Source organism: Pongo abelii, chromosome 17 (assembly GCF_028885655.2).
Source record: "Pongo abelii isolate AG06213 chromosome 17, NHGRI_mPonAbe1-v2.0_pri, whole genome shotgun sequence".
In the NCBI taxonomy this organism is placed as follows: domain Eukaryota; kingdom Metazoa; phylum Chordata; class Mammalia; order Primates; family Hominidae; genus Pongo; species Pongo abelii.
In genome coordinates this window covers 61,281,592-61,305,728 of record NC_072002.2, presented here as the reverse complement: position 1 = coordinate 61,305,728, position 24,137 = coordinate 61,281,592, and the positions used below count along the sequence as shown (strand labels likewise).

Here is a 24,137-nt window from a genome sequence, read left to right as displayed (position 1 = left end):
ATAGGAGTTATATTGAGCTCTTGCCACCATGGAGAGCCTCAGGGACTTTATTCCAGTTTTAAGAAGCATCAACAAGCCACAAAAGAAGTTTGATAGGTGGTCCTTGCCCATGATCCTGGTGTATTGAACCATGAATCCTGGAGGGAAAAGCTTGACACAGTCATGAATTGCCCATTAGAGCTCTGAATATGGTGGCATTTGTCTGTGTCCTGGAGGAAGTCTTTATGTGTATGATCTTACTGTGATATCCAGTCTTTATGGACCCATGGCAGTTGACCACTATACTTCAGGTACAAAGTAAACATAGGAATGGGAAATGGTATTACTTTGAAAATGGCAACGTGTCCCTAGACTGTTAAGGATCAAATAGTGATGCAAGCAGCATATGTGCTTTTTAACCTACATCAAGATGCTGAGTTTTACAAAACACCTTTATGCATTCATTTTCCAGGTTCCCTTGGTGCAAGGAAGACAGCAGCTCATAGTAGGGCTTGTGGGATGGTGACATGCAGTGTGGACAGACAAGAACCTGCTGCAGAGACCATCTCCCATCTTTGACTCCAGGGGCTGCCAGTGTACAGACTGACAGCCAGATGAGAACATTCCATGTTTTTAATGGGCAGAAGAAAGAAAAAGGCCCTCTTTGTTTAGGGAGTTATTTTAAGAAGCTGGATTATTTTTCTTCTAAACAATTTGTGAGAAATATCTATAAATCTTGTGTAGCTCTAAGGTTGAAGAAAGGAAGAAGGGTTGACAAAAATATTTCTTTGCAAGATCCCAAAGAGTAGAGAGGATATGTGCTGTAATTCAGCTGGCAGCAATCTCCAAGTAGTTCCTTTGGTGCAGCCAGAGACTTATCAGTACTGGCCCCCTTCTCCTTATAAATTATATTTCTGAGCTCATGGATTTATGTTCCCTGATGTTGTGTGTTAGTTACCCTAATGGCCTGTCTCATAGTAAATCAGGACTGACATAAACTCAATGTTTCTTCTTTTAAAACACATACTTGTGTGCACACTCACCCCAATTTGAAGAGGCCCCTCCTTACCTGAGAAGGGATAATTTTGATGTCTGAAAGAATAATGATTATAGTAGACTCAAAATTATCAAACATGTAAGTGTGTTTATAATAATTATACTAAAATAAGCCACTGGAGGTTGCACTAACCCACTGCTGCTCTGAAGATTGATGAAGGAAGAGAATCATTTATTTCAAGGTGACCAGCTGTTAATGTGGTCAAGCTCTTTATGGAAACATTTCGGCTAATACAATCAAAAGGGTAATAGAATTAGAAAATCATTATTCCACAATTGATAATCATATAATGGGTCTAGGTAGCTATCATCAATGTATGCCAAAGCTTGACGGGGAACTTTATGGTGGAGGGATCAGGCTGACATCCCCTGAATTCCTGATCAGTCTTGACACCACTGAAAACAGGGCAAACAACCTTCTGTGCCTTATGATGTAGCACCATATGAAGTATGCAACATTTTCTGTGAAGTTTTTTGTTTCTAAAATTTTTACCCCAATTTTAATCAAGCTTATACAACTAATGACTGGTTTTAAAAACATATGGGAGGTAGAGAAACAAACCTCATACTTCGAGGAAGCAATATACCTAATCTAGAATGCGAAGTCATTCTTCAGGTCAAAAGTCCTGGTTTCTCCAATAGAACAACAGCATTGGGGAAAAAGTGTGTGTGTTTGTGTTTGGAGATGGCAGGGGTTATGTTTATAGAATAAAGGAGACTTCAGAGACCTAACTAAGTGTGGTGTGGGGCTCTAGTTTTGAATTCTGATTCAAGCTGTAAAAGGACATCTATACTAAACTACATCTGGAGAAAATAGAAAATATATCTGAGATTTGCTTTAAAATAATCTAGAGTGGGAGTTGGGTAGAGTAGGTAAAGATTGTTCATGGGTAAGTACATTACTGAACTGATAGATATATACGTATTATACTTTTTTCTCTATTTTTATATATGTTTAAAATTTTCAACAATAAAAGGATAACAGGAAAAGAAATTTTGAGGCACCTGGGAAATCTGAATCGAAAGACAAGGTGTTAGGTGATTTTTTTAAATTGTGGTTATTTTTGTGGGGTTGTAATGGTGTGGGTTTTTAAAGTCTTATTAGAGATGCATGTTAAATGTCTGGGTTAAATGGCATGTCTAGAATTTGAGTTTAAATACTCAAGGGCAAAAAGAAATGTGTATTTTTGTGGTGTGTGTGTTTTAGGGCAGATTGGCTTTGGGGCCAAAAGCATTTGAAACAAGAATGGCAACATGTTGATAATTATTGAACCTGGTTGGTGGGTCCCTGCTATTTGTTCGTTTCTTGTGTGTGTTTGAAATTTCCATAATTTAAAGTTAAAAAGTAAATCTGTGTTAGAAGTATTCAAGTAGTAGTGGTAATTAGAAAATCTGGAGGAAAATGTTAAAGTACAATAATTGTGGACAACTTCTGTCACAGTTGCAAGTAGGGTAGGGTGTCATCAGAGCATGAAACATTAAAAATTCTTTGAGTGTGTCACAGAACTACCACAGAGTCTTCCGCTGGTGCTGTCCAGCGGTCTTTGCTTAGAAAGCTTGCATATTTGCCCCACTGGTTCCCTGTCACATGAACTTGACTTTATTTTTGCTTTAAATGTGGAAAATTGTTAGAAATATGTGTGAAGGCGAAACTTTATATTTTATAAAATTCCAACTATTAATATATTATCAATAACCAGGAAATTGATGGTTGAGTAGGGGTAGTGCTGATGGTTACAGGTAGAATACAAGTTATCAGATAACTCAGAATTATCAGTAAAGTCACACTACTCAAATGGGATACAGAATAGATTGAAAACACTTTATGCTGAGTGAGACTAACATGATTCTGAGTTTGCTGACACTTCATTCTTACATGTTACTCTCCCTGCTTCTGTTGCCCTTTTCTACTGTGTCAGACAGTGTTATGTCTTAAATTCTAATTTCCAGAGTGCCCGTTTTAGTTCATGAGTTATTTCTATCCTTCTGACAGGCCCTGTAACATTATTTTTATTTGGTTAACCTACCAGTGGACGTACCAGCAGACAGAATTATATTCTAGGCCCAAAACAGGCAAAACAAAAGTTTCGTTCAAAATTACCTAGATACTGGTGTTGATACTCCTTGTGCTTGATGCTCATTGAATCAGCTCCTTGAGTCTTTATAAGAGGACTTTTCTTAGGAGTTGTTTTTTTTTTTTTCTGAGCAACTTTTTTTTTTTTCACTTGAGCAACTTAAGATGGGCATAACCTTCCTACTCTCTCTCTCTCTCTCTCACACACACACACACACACACACACACACACACACACCGTCTCTCTCTTTCATTTCCATATTATAATGCAAGTTATTTAAGTTCTTCTCTTTATCTTTTACTCCCCTGCTCAAATGTTTTTAATGATTTTCAAAATTTTGTTGCAAGTTATAGATTACACATTATCACGTGGACTACCATTTAATAATTACTGTCCTGCCTCTTATGAGACAGTGAAGGGTGTTCCCAAGTTGTGGTAGACAGGGTGTGTTCCTCTTTGCGTGTGATACTACCAGTACTAGTTTTCATTGGTCCTAAGGTACATATTTTAGCATTGCCGAAATCCAGAAGTGACTTAAAATTGCTGGTGACCAGGTGTCAGCTGTGACATATTATCATTGGCTGCACCTGTACAACTTTGATGTTATTGCCATGGCGTGACTGGTTAGCTGTATTCCCTGGCTTTTCAGTTAATAAATAATTTAAGGACATTTTGAGAAAGAAGCAGGAATCCTGGCTGTTGTCTGAAAACTTTTCATTGATGGATTCTCATAAGATCCAGATTGTATCCCCATTAACACATCCAGTTAATGGTGTCAGTGACTTGCAGAGAAATCTGAGACATTAGTGGAATGAAATACAGTTTTAAAAGATACTTTTCTCTCTAAAATTCCTGCTTGCACATAGGAGAGTGTCATGTGGAAAAATGTATGCATTAATGACTGAGTGAAAAGTGATTCAGAAGATTCTTCTGTACAAAAGGGAATATGTTAATTCATTTTGCTTCCATTTCTTTGCCATATATACATAGTATTTTCTCTTTCTCAATAGTACATAATTAAATTACATCACTGACATCCTGGCATCAGTGAAATATGGTATCTATTTTTCAATATGTAGATTTTTTGCAGCTAAGACATTTTAATTTTCTAAAAAATATATTATTCTGGCTCTAAAAAATCAGAGTGAAGTCTTGTGGTAATTGGGAATTGGATATACTGTGAATCAGAAATGAGTATACTTGCTATTTAAAACAAACGGTTGGCCGGGCGCTGTGGCTCACGCCTGTAATCCCAGCACTTTGGAAGGCCGAGACAGGCTGATCACGAGGTCAGGAGATCGAGACCATCCTGGCTAACATGGTGAGACCCTGTCTCTACCAAAAATACAGAAAAATTAGCCGGGGGTTGTGGCGGGCGCCTGTAGTCCCAGTTACTGAGGAGGCTGAGACAGGAGACTGGCATGAACCCGAGAGGCGGAGCTTGCAGTGAGCCGAGTTCGCACCACTGTACTCCAGCCTGGGCGACAGAGCCAAACTCCGTCTCAAAAAAAAAAAAAAAAATGGTTGATGACTACATAAAAGTAGATTAAAGCATAAATAGCAGTATTGTGATAGCCATCAGGCTCATTTAATGACAATTGAAATGTTGATTATCCTTATTTGTTAACTTGACCTGGTTTAAAAGATTACCATTTCTGTTCCACCCAGAGAAAAGGCAGTGGAAAATATTTTTAGCACTCAGCAGATTTTAAAAATGAAATTCATTAGTTTGTTCTTTTTTCCCCTCAATTCCCAGTTTGCTTTCTTTCTTTCCCACCCCCAATATATGCATGTATTTTGAATGGGGACTGCTAAGGATGAATCATTATAAAAAGTTGTGACTTTATCTGTAAAGCTTGGTGTCCTATAAAAAAGGAAAACGATTCATAGCCAGTGTGGCAAGATGTCAGCATCTTTAATTTTAATGATGGAACATGGATTTTTTTCCTACCTTTCTGGACTTGTGAAATATTTTGTAACTTTTTTTCAAAGGTTATTTTCCTATTTTGGGTTGATAATGATAATAAGGGCTATATGATTTTTACGCTAAAATAAAAATAGTGTAACTGAAATTGGGCAGGATCCTGTATCTATCTTGGAGAAAATGTTTAATCTTCCTGCAGATAATTTGAAACAATTTTTCTTTCTTACGGTTATAGGGCTATGCACCACCGCCTAAAAATGGGATTGAACAGAAGCGCCCCGGACGCCCCTTGAATATTACATCTTTAGTTAGGTTATCTTCAGCTGTGCCAAACCAAATTTCCATTTCTTGGGCATCAGAAATTGGGAAGGTAAAAGCTCTCTGTTTTGGGTAGCAGGACAGTGACCCCACTGAGGGTTGACTTACTGTGTTTTTTCTTAAGCTGTTGGCTTCAGCTCTTTTTGTTTTGATTGTAATCTCTAAAAAGCAGTAATTTTCAGTTCAGAGGTGGCAGTGTGGAGATTCTTAAAGTTAAAAACTTTGAGCTTTCCTGAATATCATCTCTTTATTTTCCTGGAAAGGAAATATGCATATTTATATTTCTTAAGGTAATGATTTAACCACAATTGTATGTATGTTTGTGTTTAGTATTTTAATAAACTAGAAGCTTTGGATGATAAATATTTATGAAGAGGAACAAAGAAAGTTTTACCAGTTTGGGGGAGAAATGGTTAAATATCCACATGTTGTGATTAGAAATAATCTGTTCTAGCCTTTCTATAAACAACTGATATTTCAGATAACCTGTAAGCATTTGTATAAAAATATTTACTTAGAATTATATTTTCTCTATACCTTCAAGTTGATGAACTTGACTTCCTGCTGATTTTTGGTCTTATAATAAATTATGTCAATTTTGAGATACCGGTTAATACAACAAGGAATTTACATTTTAGAATTACTTGTTTATATAACTGAAATAATGAATGGAAAGGAGATTTCAGTTAATTTCTGACCATCAGCTTCAGTGTTAATATTAGATAAAGCATCAATTTCAGTGTTCTTATTACATGTTCCTAAACAGAATAATATTCCTGTTTTATGGATGGAGAAATTGAGGCATTATTTATAGCAGGAATTTTTTGTTTTACCACCAAGGTAATTGCAGAGCTGGGAGTAACTTTACAGACATTGGAATAAATGATTGTAGACATTGAAAACTTTTGCCATGTAATGGGGATAATACTCTTCCTTATAATTAAAATGATTAATTGACCTAAAATTTACACCATAAGTTGGGTATTTAGATATTTAAAAGAACATTAAAAAATATTTAAAATACTTGGTTTGACAGCTATTAAAAGTATTATGTTTATTGTAGAATCAATTGAATGAATATATTTAATAAAATGGGAAGATAGGTTGTTTTTTTTTTTAACATTTATGTGAAATTATATTTTGTCTGTTCATAGCTCTATAAATAGCTAATGAAGGTTCCTTTGTGCCAGATCTAACAGGTATGGGATTGGACGCTGTTGTTTTCTGGCTTGACTTTTTAATTTTTATCATTTCTTAATGTGTCTTACATGCTATAGTAGCTGCTGCTTGTCAGTAAAATACCCATTTGGGGTACGGGAGTTAATTTATCAAAGCTTTCTTCAGAAGAAAGCTGATACCTGGTTCATTTGCGTGATTTACTCAAAGGCCATGTAGTAGCAGGTAGTCTCTTCTGCCAGAATTAGAACTTTGGAACTCTGGATTTGCAGTGTTAATTCAGACCACTGGCCTTTGGAATTTGTTTCTGCAGTGGAATTCCTCTTTTAAGTGAAAATATGAGAGCCCCATTACATAAAGTCGATAAAAGCAGAATGATTTTGGTTAGCAAGATTCTGGTTAGTCATAGGAGGGTACATTTTCAGGGTGGCCCCTAAGGTACCAGTTTTGCTGAATAAGAACCATAGTTTGGAAACCATTGATCTAACCTATGTTCCCATACCAGCGAATGTTTTAAAGTGATAAATGATCAGGAAATACCTTTAAAATGATTGAGCTTTTATTTTCACTGAAGTAGCTTGGTGAATTTTGTCCCCTTCGCAGTCATTGACCATTCCATGGAAGTTGTTTTGAATGTTATTTTTAGAAACCAGAGTTTCTTAAATAAGTATTTCATGTAAACAAAGAGAATATTATCTCTCATCTTTAATGCAGGTTTTTTTTTTTCGTTTGTAGAATTACTCTATGTCTGTATATCTTGTACGGCAGCTTACATCAGCCATGTTATTACAGAGATTAAAAATGAAAGGTATTAGAAACCCTGATCATTCCAGAGCACTAAGTAAGTAATGTTTATAAGACCAAGCATTAAAAAAAAAAAAAAAAAAAGATTGAGCATATGAGATGCTTTAATGCTTTAAATATTGCTCACATCAATATGTTAATATATATTTGTTAGCTTGTGTATATACTAATTTATATACGTTACTGGTGAGTAAAATTGTAGACACATTACCACATAGTAGTTTTTAATTATCAAAGGAAGTATAAATATTTTTATCTTTTCTGTTTACAAATTTAATAATTGTTGGAAACAATAGTGCATAATAAAAACTGTGATGAATGTGTGTTGGAAAAGCTTTGAAGCTCAGGATACTGCTGCATTCCAGCTTCCTCTCCTAATTGTTGTTTTGTTCTTAAGTCTTAGACAGCTTTCTATTTTGAAAGTCTTGCTTACCAGCAGTTTTACTTTTAAAAAGAAATTTTAAGAATTTAAACAAAGAAATTTGCATGTTCATAATTCTTTAACTTATATTGGGAGTGTGATTGTGTTGTCAATACATTAATATTTAACATTTTGTTTTAAGATGCTATATATTTTATAATTCCATTTCTTTGTCCCCTTAATTTTTTTAAATTTTATTTTTTTTCTCTTCTTTTTAAAGTTAAAGAAAAACTTACTGCAGATCCTGATAGTGAAATTGCTACAACTAGCCTTCGGGTATCCTTGATGTGCCCTGTAAGTAAAGCAACAAAACGTTCTGGGGAATTTGACTTTTTATAAATGATTAACTTTCCCATAAAAGTAAGTGTGGGAATGAATGATATATTATGAAGAATTCTGAACTTTTGTCTTTTCCCATTAAGGAATCTTCATGATTAAGTCACAATTCTTTGTATTGTTTGGGCATGCAAAGAATACAAAGAAGAGGGAAGATAGCTTTAGGCTCAGAATAATCTGTTGTAATTAATGTTGTAGATAATACACAGCTAGTAGTAAAAATATATTAAGAGCTGACTCCTTTTATCAGAATATAAATTATACTGAAAAATAGCAATAAAGTGACTAGGGCCTGATAAATGCTAATTGATGGTCTTAGTTTAGTGAGTTAGGATGTGTAGGATGTCTTTGTAATGTTCTTTTAAATTGCACAATAGTTTTTCTTTTGTATCTCCTTGCATAGAAAGTATGAGGGAGAAATCAGTCAGCAACTCTCACATCCTCCTGTGTACTTGCCACTGAGCTAATTGTGGGAGAAAATATTGAGGCTTGCTTAGAATGTTAATAATTGAGTTTGAAAAATAAAACCAACTCCCATAAAAATGGTGCAGACTTCACTTACAGTTAGGCTGTTTTACTACCGAGAGGAGATGGGAAGGTCAGGAGCAGTGAATGAATTGGAGGGGAACCCTTTCTGGTTAAGAAGAACTTAATGAGAAAAGTCATGGAATCAGGAATTTATAATGTAGTTTTGTGGGCATTTGATGACTACCCACCATTTTGAGAAATGTACAGTTTTCTAAATGGGGAGAAATTGTGTCAGAAAGAAAAGAGAATGATTTGTTGAGTTTCTGCTGTATGTTCTTCTATTTAACTGTCTTAGCAAACGTGTGTGGAGGAGTTGTCTTCATTTTGTGGATGAAGAAACTGAGACTGAATGAGATTGGCTAACCCAAATTACACAGTTATTGGTAGAACAAGGATAAAGATTCTAGTGTTCTAATATTCCTGTTCTCTTTCCAATATACCATGCTGCCAGATTGGGCTAAAATATACATGTCCTGATTACAAGTACATCTCTTTTATTCTGGAAAGTGGTATTTGCAGATCTTTTTTTGAAGTGTCACTCTTTTAATCTTCATTAACTTAAAAACATCATTTTGCCTTTATTGAAATAGAATTTTTTGATATCAGGATTGCTTGGATACTGGGAACCTGCTCTTAGCAAACGCAGGGAAGAGGTGTGCAGTTCCTGTAGGGTAAGGCCTGAAAGCCCTGAGGGTTTTGGCAGAGGCTCTAGGAGGCATGTGGAAGGACCCACAACTTGCTCTGAGCGCAAGCTCTATGCAAACCTTCAGGCATGAGTTCTTTTCAGTGTCTTCAGGTTATTATCTTTTTCTTCACTCTCATGTTAAAATTAAAATTGATAGTAGATTGAAACAAGTGAAGTTGCCTTTTTGTTGGTTAAAAAACGGTTGGATATTGATGATTTTTTATTATGTATCCCTAGTATATTCAGCAAACATTAATTGCCAGCTCTGTTGCACATACAGTCACCATATGGGGAGGAAACTCATGTCACCATTATGTTTTAGATGTCAAACTATTGTATCAGGAAGAAAGTCTTCTACACAACTTACCTAAGGAGTTTTACAGTTGTGCAGTGCCATTTTCTTAGAATCTTTTTTTCTTCATACAGATTGCCATTCTACATGAGAGCAATCAAAACAAAATGCAATGGCCAAACATACTAACGGATTCTCAGGCTTTAAAAATTTTTTTTGAGACAGGGTCTCTCTCTGTCACCCATGCTGGAACGCAGTAGCATGATCACGGCTCACCGCAGCTTCGACCTCCTGGATTCAAGTGATCTTCCCATCTCAGCCTCCTGAGTAGCAGGGATTACCGCCACACACCACCACACCTGGCTAATTTTGGTGTCTTTTGTAGCGTTTTTGCCATGTTGCCCAGGCTGGTCTCAAACTTCTGACCTCAAGTGATCTGCCCACCTTGGCCTCCCAAAATAATGGGATTACAGGCATGAGCCATCTCACCTAGCCAAACTTTCAATAATAGTGAAAGTAGTGTATCAGAGAGGTTAGTATTCCTTCTATGTAAGAATAGGGAGCATTTCCTTCCAAACATTACCAATTTTTAAGAAAATTAACTTTTCAGTTACTTGAAGAAATGAAGTAACAGATCAAATAGGTTTTGGAAATCTTGTTTTAAGTTTCTTAAATGTTTTTTTCTCTCTGCTCAGAAGTGACAACAGGTCTATTCGTGAGACTGTCTTTTGAGCTTTTCCTTGGGGTTCATCAATCTTTTCAGAGCACTTTCTAAGAAAAGAATGAATGCTACTCTTTGGGCTATAGTAGTAGTGTTAACATAAAGTTGGGTAGCTAAACTGTAATATGTGGTATATATTAATTAGAATACCAGACACAAGTGTTTTGATTAGATTTGGTGGATGGATGACAGAAGTTAGATGATGAAAGCAGTGTTTGAAAAAGAGTAAGTCCTATTATCAGTTGGAGAAAGCAGAATGGAGTCCAGCCAGCTAACAATGGAAATAACATGGGATCTGGTGCAGTAATGGGAAACGGAGAAGGAAAAAAATAAATCCCAGGCACTTGAATAAGAAGTGAACCCTGGGTTATTTGGCAAAAACAAGAGAAAATGATAGTGTAGGGTGATAGAATAAATGTTTATTACATTTCACAGTATTTTCGTAAAGTGATTTGCAGTGGACGTGAGTCTGAAAAGTGGGAGCAAATTCTAAAACCTCTGTCCTTGGGACTAAAGGAAGGTAATGTCACAGTAGTTATTGAAGAGGATCTAATTGAGTGTGTGTAATTATATTTCTGAACACCATATCTGAATTTTACATAGGAGTTTCACTTTGATGATTTCAGCTAGTGATTTTCAATCTGTCCTGCAGAGGTGGGCTGGGTAGCTGGGGGAGAGAAAAAGAAAGAAAGCTAGGTTTGATTTTATCTCTTGAGATTCTAATATATTTAAAAAAAAAAAAAAAAAAAAAGTCCTGCTGAAAATAGTTGGAAACCACCAGTTTGGGCCTTTTCAACTTAAAAACTCTCTTAATTTAGATTGGTAGTAATTAGTCTACAGGGAATAGAATTTGGATAATGCCAGCTTAACATTTTCTAGGAAAAAAGTGTTGCATTACTTCGATAACCAATTCATAAAAATAATAAATTTCAAAAAAGCATCATCATCTGATTAAATTAGAATTAGAATTTATTTTGATGGCACATTCAGGTCCTTTTTAATAACATGCCACAGTCACTAGGCAATTGATAAAATTTTGCTAGCTGGTAACAAATGCCTTCTTAGGAAATGGTCATTAGTTCTTATAAGACAACTAGAGTAGGATTAAATTTAGGGGCAGCAACTTTTATAGTCCTGGATATTCTCGTTTCTGTATGCTGTGGAAATTTTAAGGCCGTGACAGGAGAGATGGAAACAGCATGGAAGAAAATGACAAAAACAATCCCTAAACAGCCATTTGCAAAATGTGGCCCATGGATACCTGAAGGTCCCTGACACTCTTTGAAAAAAACTACAAAGTTAAAACTTTTTATAATAGTATCGACACGCAATTTTGGCATTTTGTGTTCTTTTTCTCTTAGGAGCATAAAGTGATGTTTAACATGGGTTACCCGATAGATGATGATGATGTCATTGCTCTGATGTCTAATGGAATGTGTACTTGTGTACTCTTGTCTTTTAAAAATATGTTTTAATTTCTAGTATACAAATATTGATAACTATAGTCCACATACATAAAATGTCTTTGAGGTCTTAATTTTTTTTTTCTTTTTCTTTTTTTTTTTTTTTTTTTTTTTTTTTTTGAGATAGAGTCTTGCTCCCGTCGCCCAGGCTGAAGTGCAGTGGCACGATCTCAGCTCACTGCAACTTCCGCCTCCTGGGTTTAAGCAATTCTCCTGCCTCAGCCTCCCAAGTAGTTGGGATTACAGGCACCTGCCACCCTGCTCGGCTAATTTTTGTATTCTTAGTAGAGACGGGATTTCACCATGTTGGCCAGGGTGGTCTCGAACTTTTGACCTCGTGATTCGTCCGTCTTGGCTTCCCAAAATGCTGGGATTACACATGTGAGCCACTGTGCCTGGCCTTTTTTTTTTTTTTTGACTGAGTTTTGCTCTTGTCGCCCAGGCTGGAGTGCAGTGGTATGATCTCAGCTTACTGCAACCTCTGCCTCCCAGGTTCAAGCGGTTCTCCTGCCTCAGTCTCCCGAGTAGCTGGGATTACAGGTGCCCACTACCACGCCCAGCTAATTTTTGTATTTTTAGTAGAGATTGGGTTTCACCACGTTGGCTGGGCTGGTGTGGAACTCCTGACCTCATGTGATCCACCCTCCTCAGCCTCGCAAAGTACTGGGAGCCACCGTGCCTGGCTGAGGTCTTAATTTTTAAGAGTCTAAAGGGGTTTTGAAACCAAATGAGAACTGATAACTGTAAAAACCGTGGTAGGCTGAGTTAGAACGTTATTTTAAAGAAAAAATTATAAAAATTGACAAATAATACCTACTTATAGGTTATTCAAATAGAACCAAAAAGTAAAAATGATAATTTTAAATTCACAAGGTCTGTTATTCAGAAGTAACATTACTAGTAGCATGATAGATTTTTCCAGATTTAATTCTCTACATAATTATAACGTATGTTTATTGGAAAGTATATATACTATCCTATGGCTTGCTGTTTTTTAATTAACAGTGTATCTTAAGCATATTAGTATGTGTAGATTGGTGTTATTTTAATCATTGTGGGCATTTCGTTGAATAGGTATAGTGTAATTTAATAATGAGTTTAGTGATTGAGTTGTTTCCACACAGTGATTGTGTAAAAAGGCCAACTCACTTACATTGGTGGAAAATTTCTAAATAACCAGCCAATATTTATGTTGGTGGTACTAAAAAAGAATAACATGTGATTTTTAAAAAGGATAATATAAAAATCTATTAAAATTATTCATTTTATAATTGAAAGGATATAAAAAACCGGTTATCTCATTGGGTGCTGAATAGGTATTTAGTCAACGTTCACTTTTAATAGAACGAAAACTTAGCAAAAGAGGGAAAGGTGGGTAATTAAATTAAAAAACTAACACCATTTGTAATGTTATAAAACTGGGATGTCTCCGGGATGTGAGGACCATTTGGATTTGTGATATAGCTCCATCAGCTGTGTCTCAGTGAGTGTGTGGTTTTAACCTCTTGTAGCTTCAGCATCTTCATTTCAGAAATAGAAATATAGATACTAGCTTTTCTGGAGTCAGAGTTATGAAGATTTTATGAGATTTATAGAAAAGCCTTGGGCATACTGTAAGATTCTGTTTAAGAAATAGTTTGTTTTTAAAGGCAGGAAAAATATAGGAAGATGTATCATAAGAAGAGAAGCTGCCTCAGGTTTTATTCTGACCTTTTTCTGTTCTAAGTGATGAGTTATATTGTGCCACATACGTTGATCGAATCACAGTAATTTCGAGGCTCCCTTTTAGAACTCTGGGTAGACACTTAGATAGAAGCAGTATAGCAGTGAGAGAGTGGACTCTGCAGGGCTGGAGCTTCCCAGGTCAGACCTGCTCTGCCATTTTCTAACTTTGTAGTGTTAGGTTACTTAGCTTCTTTGTGCCTTAGTTTCCTTATATATAAAATGGGGATGATAATAATACCATCCTTTTAGTATAATTGTTATATAATTGTGAAAGTGTTTTTGAGAGTAATGTGAAGTAGTCAACACTGTACCTTGCACGTAGGTGGAACTATGTAAATGTTACTTCTGTGTTGATGATTCAGCTAAATTATTTTCTTTTTAAATTACCACATTACCAGGTGTTCATTTTAGAGGAATTAGAAATTACAGATGAACCAAAAGAAAAAGAACATCCTAAAAAGCCTACCTCCCAGGCAGAGCTAAGAATGTTTTAATTTTGCCATGAATTCTTTCAAACTTTATAGCATAAAAATAGGTCTGTCTTCTTCGTTTCCTGTTTGTTCTTTTCCCCATTTCCAGTCCATCTCCATTCCTTCTCCTATCTGGTCAACAAATACTGAGCACATACTATGAGCTAGTATTGTGCTAGGACAGTGGGATTCAGTGGTGAGCGGAGATCTAGACCATCTTTTTGGAGCATAAGATCTAGAGGGAGAAACAAATTTTCAATCAAAATAGTAGGACTGGTTTAAAATAGTGATATTTTCTGTAAAGGAAATATATGGGGAGGTTTGAAGGATTATGTAGGAAAACCTGGTCTGATCAAATCTGGGTGTTGTGTACGTCTTGGTGCCGGTGGACCACTACTAGTTGGAATAAGAATTTAACAGCACTAGAGTTAATCAAAAGTATGTTGAAAAATTGACACAGTTGATTATATAAAAACAAATTTTCATAAATGAAAAATATATTTGCAGTTCATATTACACACATGGCTGATTTCTTATATAAAGAGTGCCTATAAATAGATAACAAAAGATTAATAACCAAATGGGAAATGAGAAAAGGTTATAGGTAGAAAGTTCTTAGAAACACAGGTGACTCTTAGAAGTAAAAGAAGAGGCTCAGCTACCACTTATAATAAGAGAAATGTAGTTCACAACTGTAATGGGATATTTGTCACCTTCCAGATTGGCAGAGACCAAAGAATTTAATAACACTTTATTGAAAAGGTTGAGTGGAACAAAGCATGTTAATACACATGTATGCATAACCCAATAGGTACTTTTTGTGGAAGATAGTGTGTTAATGTGACAAAAATTACAAATATACTTTTCTTTCCACCCAAAAGTTATACTTTGAGGAATTATAAATGTTATAAATATAAAAATCTTAGAAATATTCATTACAGCATTGTTTGTAGTGATAAAAGATTGGGAACAATTTAAATGTCAGTCATTAGTGTACTGATTAAATAAATTATGATACCTTCATATAATGGTAGCTTTTTATATACCGATTTGTGTGCAGTAGTCACCAAGTTATATGACAGAAGTGAGTTGGAAAACAGTGTGTATTGTATACTATCATTCCTGGGAAAATATTTCTTTAAATACACACTTGGTTTATGCTTAGAACATCTGTGAAAGGACATGCAAGAGTTGGATAACAGTGGTTCTCTAAATAGGGAAACTGGGGACCAGGTAAGAAGGAGTCATACTTTCAATGTATATGAATCTGGATTTACATGTTAACCTGTTTTGAAAAAGTGAAATGGTTTTTCAAAAATCACAGGGCAGTCAATGAATAAAAATATGTTGTAATCTTCTTGGGAATACATTCTGATTTGGATTTCTATTTCATTTTTATCATCTTCTTGTATGACATCTTCTGACTTTTACAACTGACCATGTTCCCTCTGAGCTCATTCTCCTTTCTGAAATAGTTTTCCTTGTGTTTCCTGTCCTGTAGTTAGGAAAAATGAGGCTGACAATCCCATGCCGTGCAGTGACTTGTACACATCTACAGTGTTTTGATGCTGCCCTTTATCTACAAATGAATGAGAAGAAGCCCACCTGGATTTGTCCTGTGTGTGACAAAAAAGCTGCCTATGAAAGTCTAATATTAGATGGGTAAGTATATCCCTTTTAACAGCTAATATGGACTAATACAGCTTTGTTCACTACAACTTACTGAACTGAATTCTAAATAAATTCTACTCTAGCATAAATCCAGATGTTTGTATGTTTTCTGTCTTATACATAATTATACTCAATCTTATTTTTTAAACTGTGGTTAGTGGCATTTTTATCTCTATAATACAATTTGCGTTGAGGGCAATGTTTTTGCTTTCCAAGATTATGTTTTATAAAGCCCACAGGAAAGAGGGAAAAGTTTGCTTTGTGATGTCATTTTGCTTACCTAGAATTTCTTGAAGTAGCAATTAGGGTCTATGCAAAAACCAGAGGAAGTGATAGGGCAGATACAGACATAGCTCTTAAGTTCAAAACTGGAATTCATGCCCAGGTATTTCTGACTCTGGAGTCCAAACTTTAAGCATCATCTCTCATATTATATTGCATGTCAGAATTTGGAAAATGACATGAACTAATTTTTAGTATCTTTTTTCAAATAATACTTTTTAAAAAATTGCACGTCATCCATCCATGTACCATGTAAGATTTAGAAAATACAGTTAATGAAAAGATGAAAATAAAATTGGCAGTACCATCCTATGGTGATGACTTTGTTATTGACATTAAAAAAGACTGAAATGATACTTTAATGATTTATATTAATATATACATATGATTTTTACTCAATATATAGTAAAAAGTATCCTAGATTTTTAAAGATACTTGTACAACTTGAAAATGTTTTAAGCCAGGCACTGTGATACATGCCTGTAGTCCTAGCTACACAGGAAAGTGAGGTGGGAGGATCACTTGAGCCCAGGAGTTCATGGTGAGCCTGGGCAACATAGTGAGTTGCATCTCTAAAATAAACAACAAAAGTTTTACAAGAGTATTATCTGTGGAGAGGAATGGGGAATGAAGAGTGAATGGGACTTTAATGTTCCTTTCTGAACTTTTCCTTTGCTGAATTTTTATTTTTAGCTTATTTTGAAAAAATTTCAAACCTACAGAGGAGTTGAAACAGTAGCACAAAGAACCTCCCATGTAACTATGACCCAGATGCTTCAGTTGTTAACATTCTATCACAGTTGTTGTATCACTTTCTCCCTTAATATGTGTGCATATACACATTTTTGGTGTGTGCATTTGTGAATGTAGAGAGAGATGGTTATTACCATTTTTAGAATTCTTTTGAACCATTTGAGAGTTATGTATGTCATGCCCCTTTGCACATCAATATTTTGTGATGTGTTTACTAAATTCTTGATATTCCATATTTGTTTCTACTTTTTCAATTTAAAATTGCCCTGTGATGTTAACGTTTTTGAAGGTGGCATTTTGTGTATGTCTGTGGAGTTTTCTTCAAGGTCTTAGAAATAGAAATACTCAAAGGGAATGTAAGACTTTTACTATTTATTATTAAGATGCCTCCCAGGGGGAGTAAGCTATTTTTCCCTTCTAGTAAATCATTTCACTCTCATGCCAACAGGCATAACATCATCCACTTCTCAGCCGTCTTAGCAGCCTTACATATTAAAACTTACTTTAAAAATGTCTACTCTTGGGTGTGGTGGCTCACACCTGTCATCCCAGCACTTTGGAAGGCCAAGGCAGGACGATTGTCTGAGACCAGGAGTTTGAGGCTGCAGTGAGCAATGGTCATGCCATTGCACTCCAACCTGGGTGACAGAGCAAGACTCTGTTTCAAAAGTAAACAAAACAAAATGGAACAACAAATAAAAATGTCTACTAATTTCCTAATTGAAAAGATAGCTATTTTGATTTTTAATTTTTATATTATAGGAGTTATCAGATATTTCTTTAATTCCATATATTGGTCATTATAATATCTTTTACAAATTGCCTCTTAATATTCCTTTTTTAAAAAAGATTTTGCTATGGGCTTGCTCATCTTTTTCTTACTGGCCTATACATAGTCATTATAGATTGAGGATATTAATTTCTCTGTCCACATGTGCCAAATGTATTTTCCCAGTTTGCCTTTTATTTGTATTTATTGTGACCTTTGTTTTCCATTCAGAAGCTTTACATTTTTTTATCAAGTCTTGTCTTTTCCTTTTTTGAACGTCTTCCTTGAAAGTGTTTAGAAAGTGATAGAGATTTTATATGAGCACTTGCTTTTCATCACATTTGTGATTCCTTTTTCCAGTTGTGCAGTTGTTCCATCATACATTGCTTCATGAATTCATTCAACACAGTACTTACTAAATACCTATCATGTCAGATACTAGGTCTAAAAATGGTGAGCAGAGCACTTCTAGTATGGGAGACGGTAAAAAAAAAAAAAAAGCATATTAAGTGTAAAGTGCTATGAAGGTAAGGAATGACACTGTGGGAGGAAAATTGGGAATGAGGAAGGAACTTTACAGTAGGGAATAGGTGATCCTATTAAGGTAGAGATCACCTCACCCTAGCACCCAGATTATTCTCAACCACATTTACTTGAATAATCTCTCCCACAGATCTGAGATACTACTTCCATTATCTAATACATTTCTTGTAAATTCTAGTGTTAACTTCTGAACTGCTATTTGTTCCATTGATCAAAGTATTACTGGGCCAGTACAAAACTATTTTAATTATTAGATTTCTATTATGTGGTAGTATTTCTTAGGCCATTTCTTTTCAGAATTTTTTTGACTAGTGTCACAATACATTCTGCCATATTCACTTGAATAAAAGCATTCTCAAATTACACAGAACCTTTTTGGATTTTGATTTACATTATGCTGAATTTTCAGTATAATTGAGAAAAATAAACCTCTTATGAAGTAGGCATTTTTGGCATAAGAACTACTCATGTAAAATGTACAATTTGATAAATTTTGACCTATTATATACCTATGAAATCATTATCCCAGTCAAGATAATGAACACACCCATCACACCTAAAGTTTTCTCATGTATGTTTTCAATCTCTCAGTCCTCAAGCAAACACTGATATGCTTTCTGTTTCTATAGATTAGTTTGGATTTTCTAGACTTTTATATGAATGGAATCATAAACTATGTGCTTCCTTTGTCTAACTTCTTTTACTCAACATACTTGTTTGAGATACATTTATGTTGCATATACCAATAGTTCATTTTTATTGCTGAGTTGCATTCTAACCCACAGTTTGTCAGTTCATGCGTTGATGGGTTTTTTCTGGTTTGGGGCTGTTGGAAATACAGCTACTGTGAACATTCATGCCCAAGTCTTTGTGTGGACTGTTTTCATTTATCTTGGGTAAATACTTAGGAGTAGAATGCCTGGTCACATGCCAGGTGTGTGCTTAACTGCAAGAAACTGTCAAACTGTTTTCCAAAGCGGTTGTACTATTTTATTTTATATTTCCACCAGCAGTATATGGAGAGTTTTGATTGCTCTTCATTCTCATTAACATTTGGTATGGCTTATCTTTTTTTTTTTTTTGAGACAGAGTCTTGCTCTGTTGCCCAGGCTGGAGTGCAGTGGCACCATCTTGGCTCACTGCAGCCCCCGCCCCCAAGGTTCAAGGGATTCTCCTGCCTCAGCCTCCCCAGTAGCTGGGATTACAGGCACCCGCCACCACACTTGGCTAATTTTTTGTGTCTTTAGTAGAGATGGGGTTTCGCCATATTGGCCAGGCTAGTCTCCAACTCCTGACCTCAGGTGATCCACCCACCTCAGCCTCCCAAAGTGCTGGGATTACAGGCATGAGTCACCACATCCGGCCAGTTAATCTTTTTAATTTTAGATCATACTAGTGGTATATAGTGGTACTCCATTGTGGGTTTAATTTGCATTTTCCTTATTACTAATTGTTTTGAGCATCTTTTTGCATATTTATTCTCTATCTGTACGTTTCTTTGGTGAAGTGACCAAACTTTTGCTCACTTTTTTTTGTTTGTTTGTTTGTTTTGAGATGGAGTTTTGCTCTGTCGCCCAGGCTGGAGTGCAGTGGCATGATCTCAGCTCAGCGCAACCTCCACCTCTTGGGTTCAAGCAATTCTCCTTCCTCAGCCTCCCAAGTAGCTGGGACTACAGGTGTGCACCACCACGCCTGGCTAATTTTTGTATTTTTAGTAGAGACAGGGTTTCACCATGTTGGTCAGGCTGGTCTCGAACTCCCGACCTCGTGACCCACCCGCCTCAGCATCCCAAAGTGCTAGGATTACAGGCATGAGCCACCGTGCCCGGCCTTTTGCCCACTTTTTAATTGGGTTTTGTTTTCATGTTACTGAATGTTGGTGGTTCTTACGTATTCTGGATACAAACGTCTTACCAGGTATATGATTTTTAAGTGTTTTCTGTCATTTTATCTTTTCAGTCTTTTAACAGTGTATGTCAAATAGCAGAAGTATCTACTATGAATGAAGGCTAGTTTACCAAGTTTTTCTTTTATGAAAGATTGTGCTTTTGGTATTATTTTAAGACATTTTCCCTAACTCAAGGTCACAAATATTTTTTCTGAGCTTCCTGTAGGAGTTTTATAATTTACTTTTACACTTAGGTTTATTATTTCTATCAAGTTAATTTTTATGTGTGGTGTAAGATAAAGAACAGGGTTTTTGTTTTTGTTTGGTATATGGCCATGTGATTGCTGCACCATCATTTGTTAAGATTTGTTTTTCCTCATTGAATTGCTTTTGCACCTTTTATAAAAATCGACTATATGTGTGATCTCTGAACTGTTCTATTGATTTATTTGTCTGTAGTTACGTCAATACTGCATTCGCTGGAAGTCGGGTAGTGTGACTCTTCCAGCTTTGTTCTTCTTTTTCAAAATTATCTTGGCTATTGTAGATTCTTTGCATTTTCATACAGATTTTGGAAATAGCTTGTCAATTAGGGGAAAAAACCTGCTGAGATTTTGATTTGTTTTTCATTGACTCTGTAGATAAGTCTGTGGTGACATAATAATATTGAGTCTTCTGATTTATGAACAGGATGTATCTTTCTATTTATTTGTCTCAGCAGTGTTTTGTGGTTTTCAGTGTGTCTTGTACATCTTGTCAAGTTTATTCCTAAATATTTCATATCTCTGTGGTATTTAAAAAATTTTTGTGATTATGGCTAATATATAGAAATATAGTTGACCTTTGTATATTGCTCTCATATCAAGATATGTTATTCCCATCCCTTAGTAGTTCTAGTAGCTTTATTATAGATTACATAGGATTTTCTATATAGTCAGTAATGTTTTTTAAATAAAGACAGTTTTACTTCTTTTTTCTAACATGGATGCCTTTTGTTTTCCCGCCGCCTTGCATTGACTAGTCTGGTAATATGGTGAATTATGTTGATTGACTTTTGGATATTAAACTAATCTTGTATTGTGGGAGTGAACCCCATTTGGTCGTGATTTATTATCCTGTGTATATTTGTTGTTGGATTTGTTTTGCAAAGTTCATGGGGGATGTTGGTATTTAGTTTTGTTGCAATGCCTGCCTGGTTTTATTATCAGAGTGATGCTGACCTTGTACAATGAGTTGGAAGCAGTGGTATTATTTCTCCTCAAATATTTGGTAGAATTCCCTAGAGAAGACTTTGGGCCTGGGATTTTCTTTGTGGTAAAGTTTTTAACTACAGATCCAACTTATTTAATAGACATAGGGCTTCTTAGGTTATCTGTTTCTTTTGGAGTGAGTGTAAATAAGTTTGACTAGAAGCTAATTTTTCTGTTTTTCTTTTTTTCTATTTGTTTTTGTTCTGTTATTTCTCTTTTCTTGCTTTTACTATAATTTGCTTTTTTTTTCTAGTTTCATAAAGTTACTGATTTGAGACTTTATTTTCTAATTAGGGAAGATTAATGCTATAACTTTTCCTTTAAATACTACTTTAGCTACAGTCCACAAATTTTATTACATTTTTATTTTCATTCAGTTCAAAATCTTATTTTTATCTTTGACTCATGTTTCTTTTGTTTAGTTTCCAAGTATTTATGAATTTTTCAGATTTTTCTGGTACAGACTTAATTTGAACTTAATTCAAATACACTTTGCTTATTTTAAATTTATTGAGACTTCTTTTATTTCCCTTTTCTTCCCTCCTTCCCCTACCCCATTATCCTTTTTTCTCGAAGTTAAGGCTTATAAATTATTTTACTGTATAGTAACCTTTGTCTGCCGATGTTTGTTTTGTGTGCTGTGTTAGAGGTTGTTCTTACTGCCAGCCTCAGCTAGGAGGCTCCAGGTATCTACTTCTCTCTAGCCATTTATACTCATTGAGTTACACAGGTGATGCTCAGTAAGTTACTTAACTATTATGTTGCCTGTTACAGATTTAAAACATAGGACAAAGGGAGTGTAATAATTGTTGTAAAGTATAAAGTATTGCAATACCAAAAGAAAAGGGGGTCAGCTAGCATTACTTATGTTTTCAAGGTAATATGTATTACTTTCTTATTTCACCTTTAGGCAAAGCTATTGATCACATGTATGTACTTCTTAATTGTTTTTTAGGCTTTTTATGGAAATTCTCAATGACTGTTCTGATGTGGATGAGATCAAATTCCAAGAAGATGGTTCTTGGTGTCCAATGAGACCGAAGAAAGAAGCTATGAAAGTATCCAGCCAACCGTGTACAAAAATAGAAAGTATGTGTAGAACAGCAGCAGAGAGCAAAGCAGAGAGACTCGTGCAACATTATCATTAATCTTCGCCCCTAGAACTATACGTTTGGAATTCAGCTTGTTGACTCAGTCTTTTGATTATATATAATTTCCCCCAAATGATTTTTATTCTTTCCTGAAGGAATGTGCTAGAGTTTATACCATCGTATCAGCTATTTCATAGTATATTTTTCCTATGTAGAATAAACATTCATCTAAAATCATTTTAAAATATGATGTTTGTTACAAAACAAAAAGTCACAAATGAATTTATATGGACAGTTTTTCAGAATTGTTCTTAGAGTATCTGTAGGTGGAACCCTAGGTGGAGGTGAGGTTAGAGAGGCTGCATCATTGGTAATGGCCTTGGTGGTTTGGGGATGGTCACAGGTTAGTTGCTCAGAAAGTAAACAAATTGTTACCTTCCATTTCTTTGTGGGGAAGAGTTTTAACATTGCCTTGATTACCTAGAATGTATACTCATCCATCAACTGCATGCATCCATCCACACTAAATAGGGAAACTGAGGGCATTTGGAGTGATTGAAACGCACAGGTGAACTTAGAGTTTCTTTTTATCTAACAGTCTACTCACTGCATTTCAGTTTTGTTCTGATTACATTTGAAGTTCTAACAAACAATGTAATGAATGGAGTAAGAAGAAAGGGGAAAAAATAAAGGATTTATGCCATTACTAATTATTCCTCTGTGATTGACACTGAACCTGAGTGCAGTGACCAAGGTTTCTCTCATCTTTCAGAAAAATGCGGAGTGATTTAGTTGATAAGTTTCTATTGCTTTTCCATTATCAACTGTCATTCATTTTTAACTAAATACATTACAGATAATAACATACTTTTCTGTGAAAATGTGAGTTAACAAATATGGTATGTGAGACTATCTTTGTGGGTAGAAAGAACCTACGTGATTAGCAGATAATTCATAAGAAAAGTTTAAATGTCTGAGTAACTTAATTGAGAGGTTTGGGTTTTTTTCAGCTTATCAAGATGAAAGTTTTTATCAAGTTCTGTCTTATGGTAGAAAGTCTGTACTTTCTTTGATATGAGCATAATTGCTAGAGTGGAAATATCTGGTTCTGAGCTAACTGTGCCACTTGTCTGTGAGAATACATAGCTGGTAAACTCACCCATTCTTGTCCCATGGCCTGAGACCAGTTCCCTAACTCTACGTGTCTTTCCGTAAAACGACTGCTGACCTGCAGAGACAGGATGAGCAGTAGGAGCTGTACAAATCCTTCAGTGGTATTGGAGGCATAACTAAGAACATTCTGTCTGAATGAGACTTCTAACCTTCTGTCAAGGAATAGTGCTCACCTGTCTCCCTAGGTGAACAACCATTTTACAGACAGAGGTCTGGAGTTAGGGAGTTGGTATTTGTCCATGGGTTGGAGTATGTGGCTTCACTGGCTATATGTTGTCAGGAACATACTATACTGAATATACTAGACTCTACCACTAGAGTTTATTTGTGTTATACCTTTAATTTTTTTTCCTTTTGTTTCCTTACATGCAGGTTCAAGCGTCCTCAGTAAGCCTTGTTCAGTGACTGTAGCCAGTGAGGCAAGCAAGAAGAAAGTAGATGTTATTGATCTTACAATAGAAAGCTCTTCTGACGAAGAGGAAGACCCTCCTGCCAAAAGGAAATGCATCTTTATGTCAGAAACACAAAGCAGCCCAACCAAAGGGTTTGTTAATTTATAGTTCACTATTGTTCATTACCCTTGCAACTAATTGCTCTTGGATAGATTTATAAATGTCTCTTTGGGAAATGGCGTAACTGTAGAAGGCTATTTTAATTTGCCTTTGTTGAGTTGAAATATTTTCAAGTAAGCACATTGTTTATAGGAAGCAAATTTTGATGGAGAAAATATTTACATCTTTGGAA

General features: G+C 35.4%; 1 protein-coding gene across 12 annotated transcripts in view; it reads left to right on the top strand.

Moving 5' to 3' along the window:
* PIAS2 (protein inhibitor of activated STAT 2) overlaps window positions 1-24,137 on the top strand; it is a 109,650-nt gene that overhangs the window by 66,077 nt on the left and 19,436 nt on the right. For all 12 annotated transcript variants that reach the window (XM_063716884.1, XM_054537845.2, XM_024236153.3 and 9 more), the window contains 6 exons: window positions 5,270-5,404; window positions 7,264-7,369; window positions 7,974-8,047; window positions 15,475-15,635; window positions 22,085-22,218; window positions 23,766-23,937. In XM_063716884.1, coding sequence (XP_063572954.1) covers window positions 5,270-5,404; window positions 7,264-7,369; window positions 7,974-8,047; window positions 15,475-15,635; window positions 22,085-22,218; window positions 23,766-23,937 — 782 coding nt within the window. The remainder of the gene's footprint in view (window positions 1-5,269; window positions 5,405-7,263; window positions 7,370-7,973; window positions 8,048-15,474; window positions 15,636-22,084; window positions 22,219-23,765; window positions 23,938-24,137) is intronic.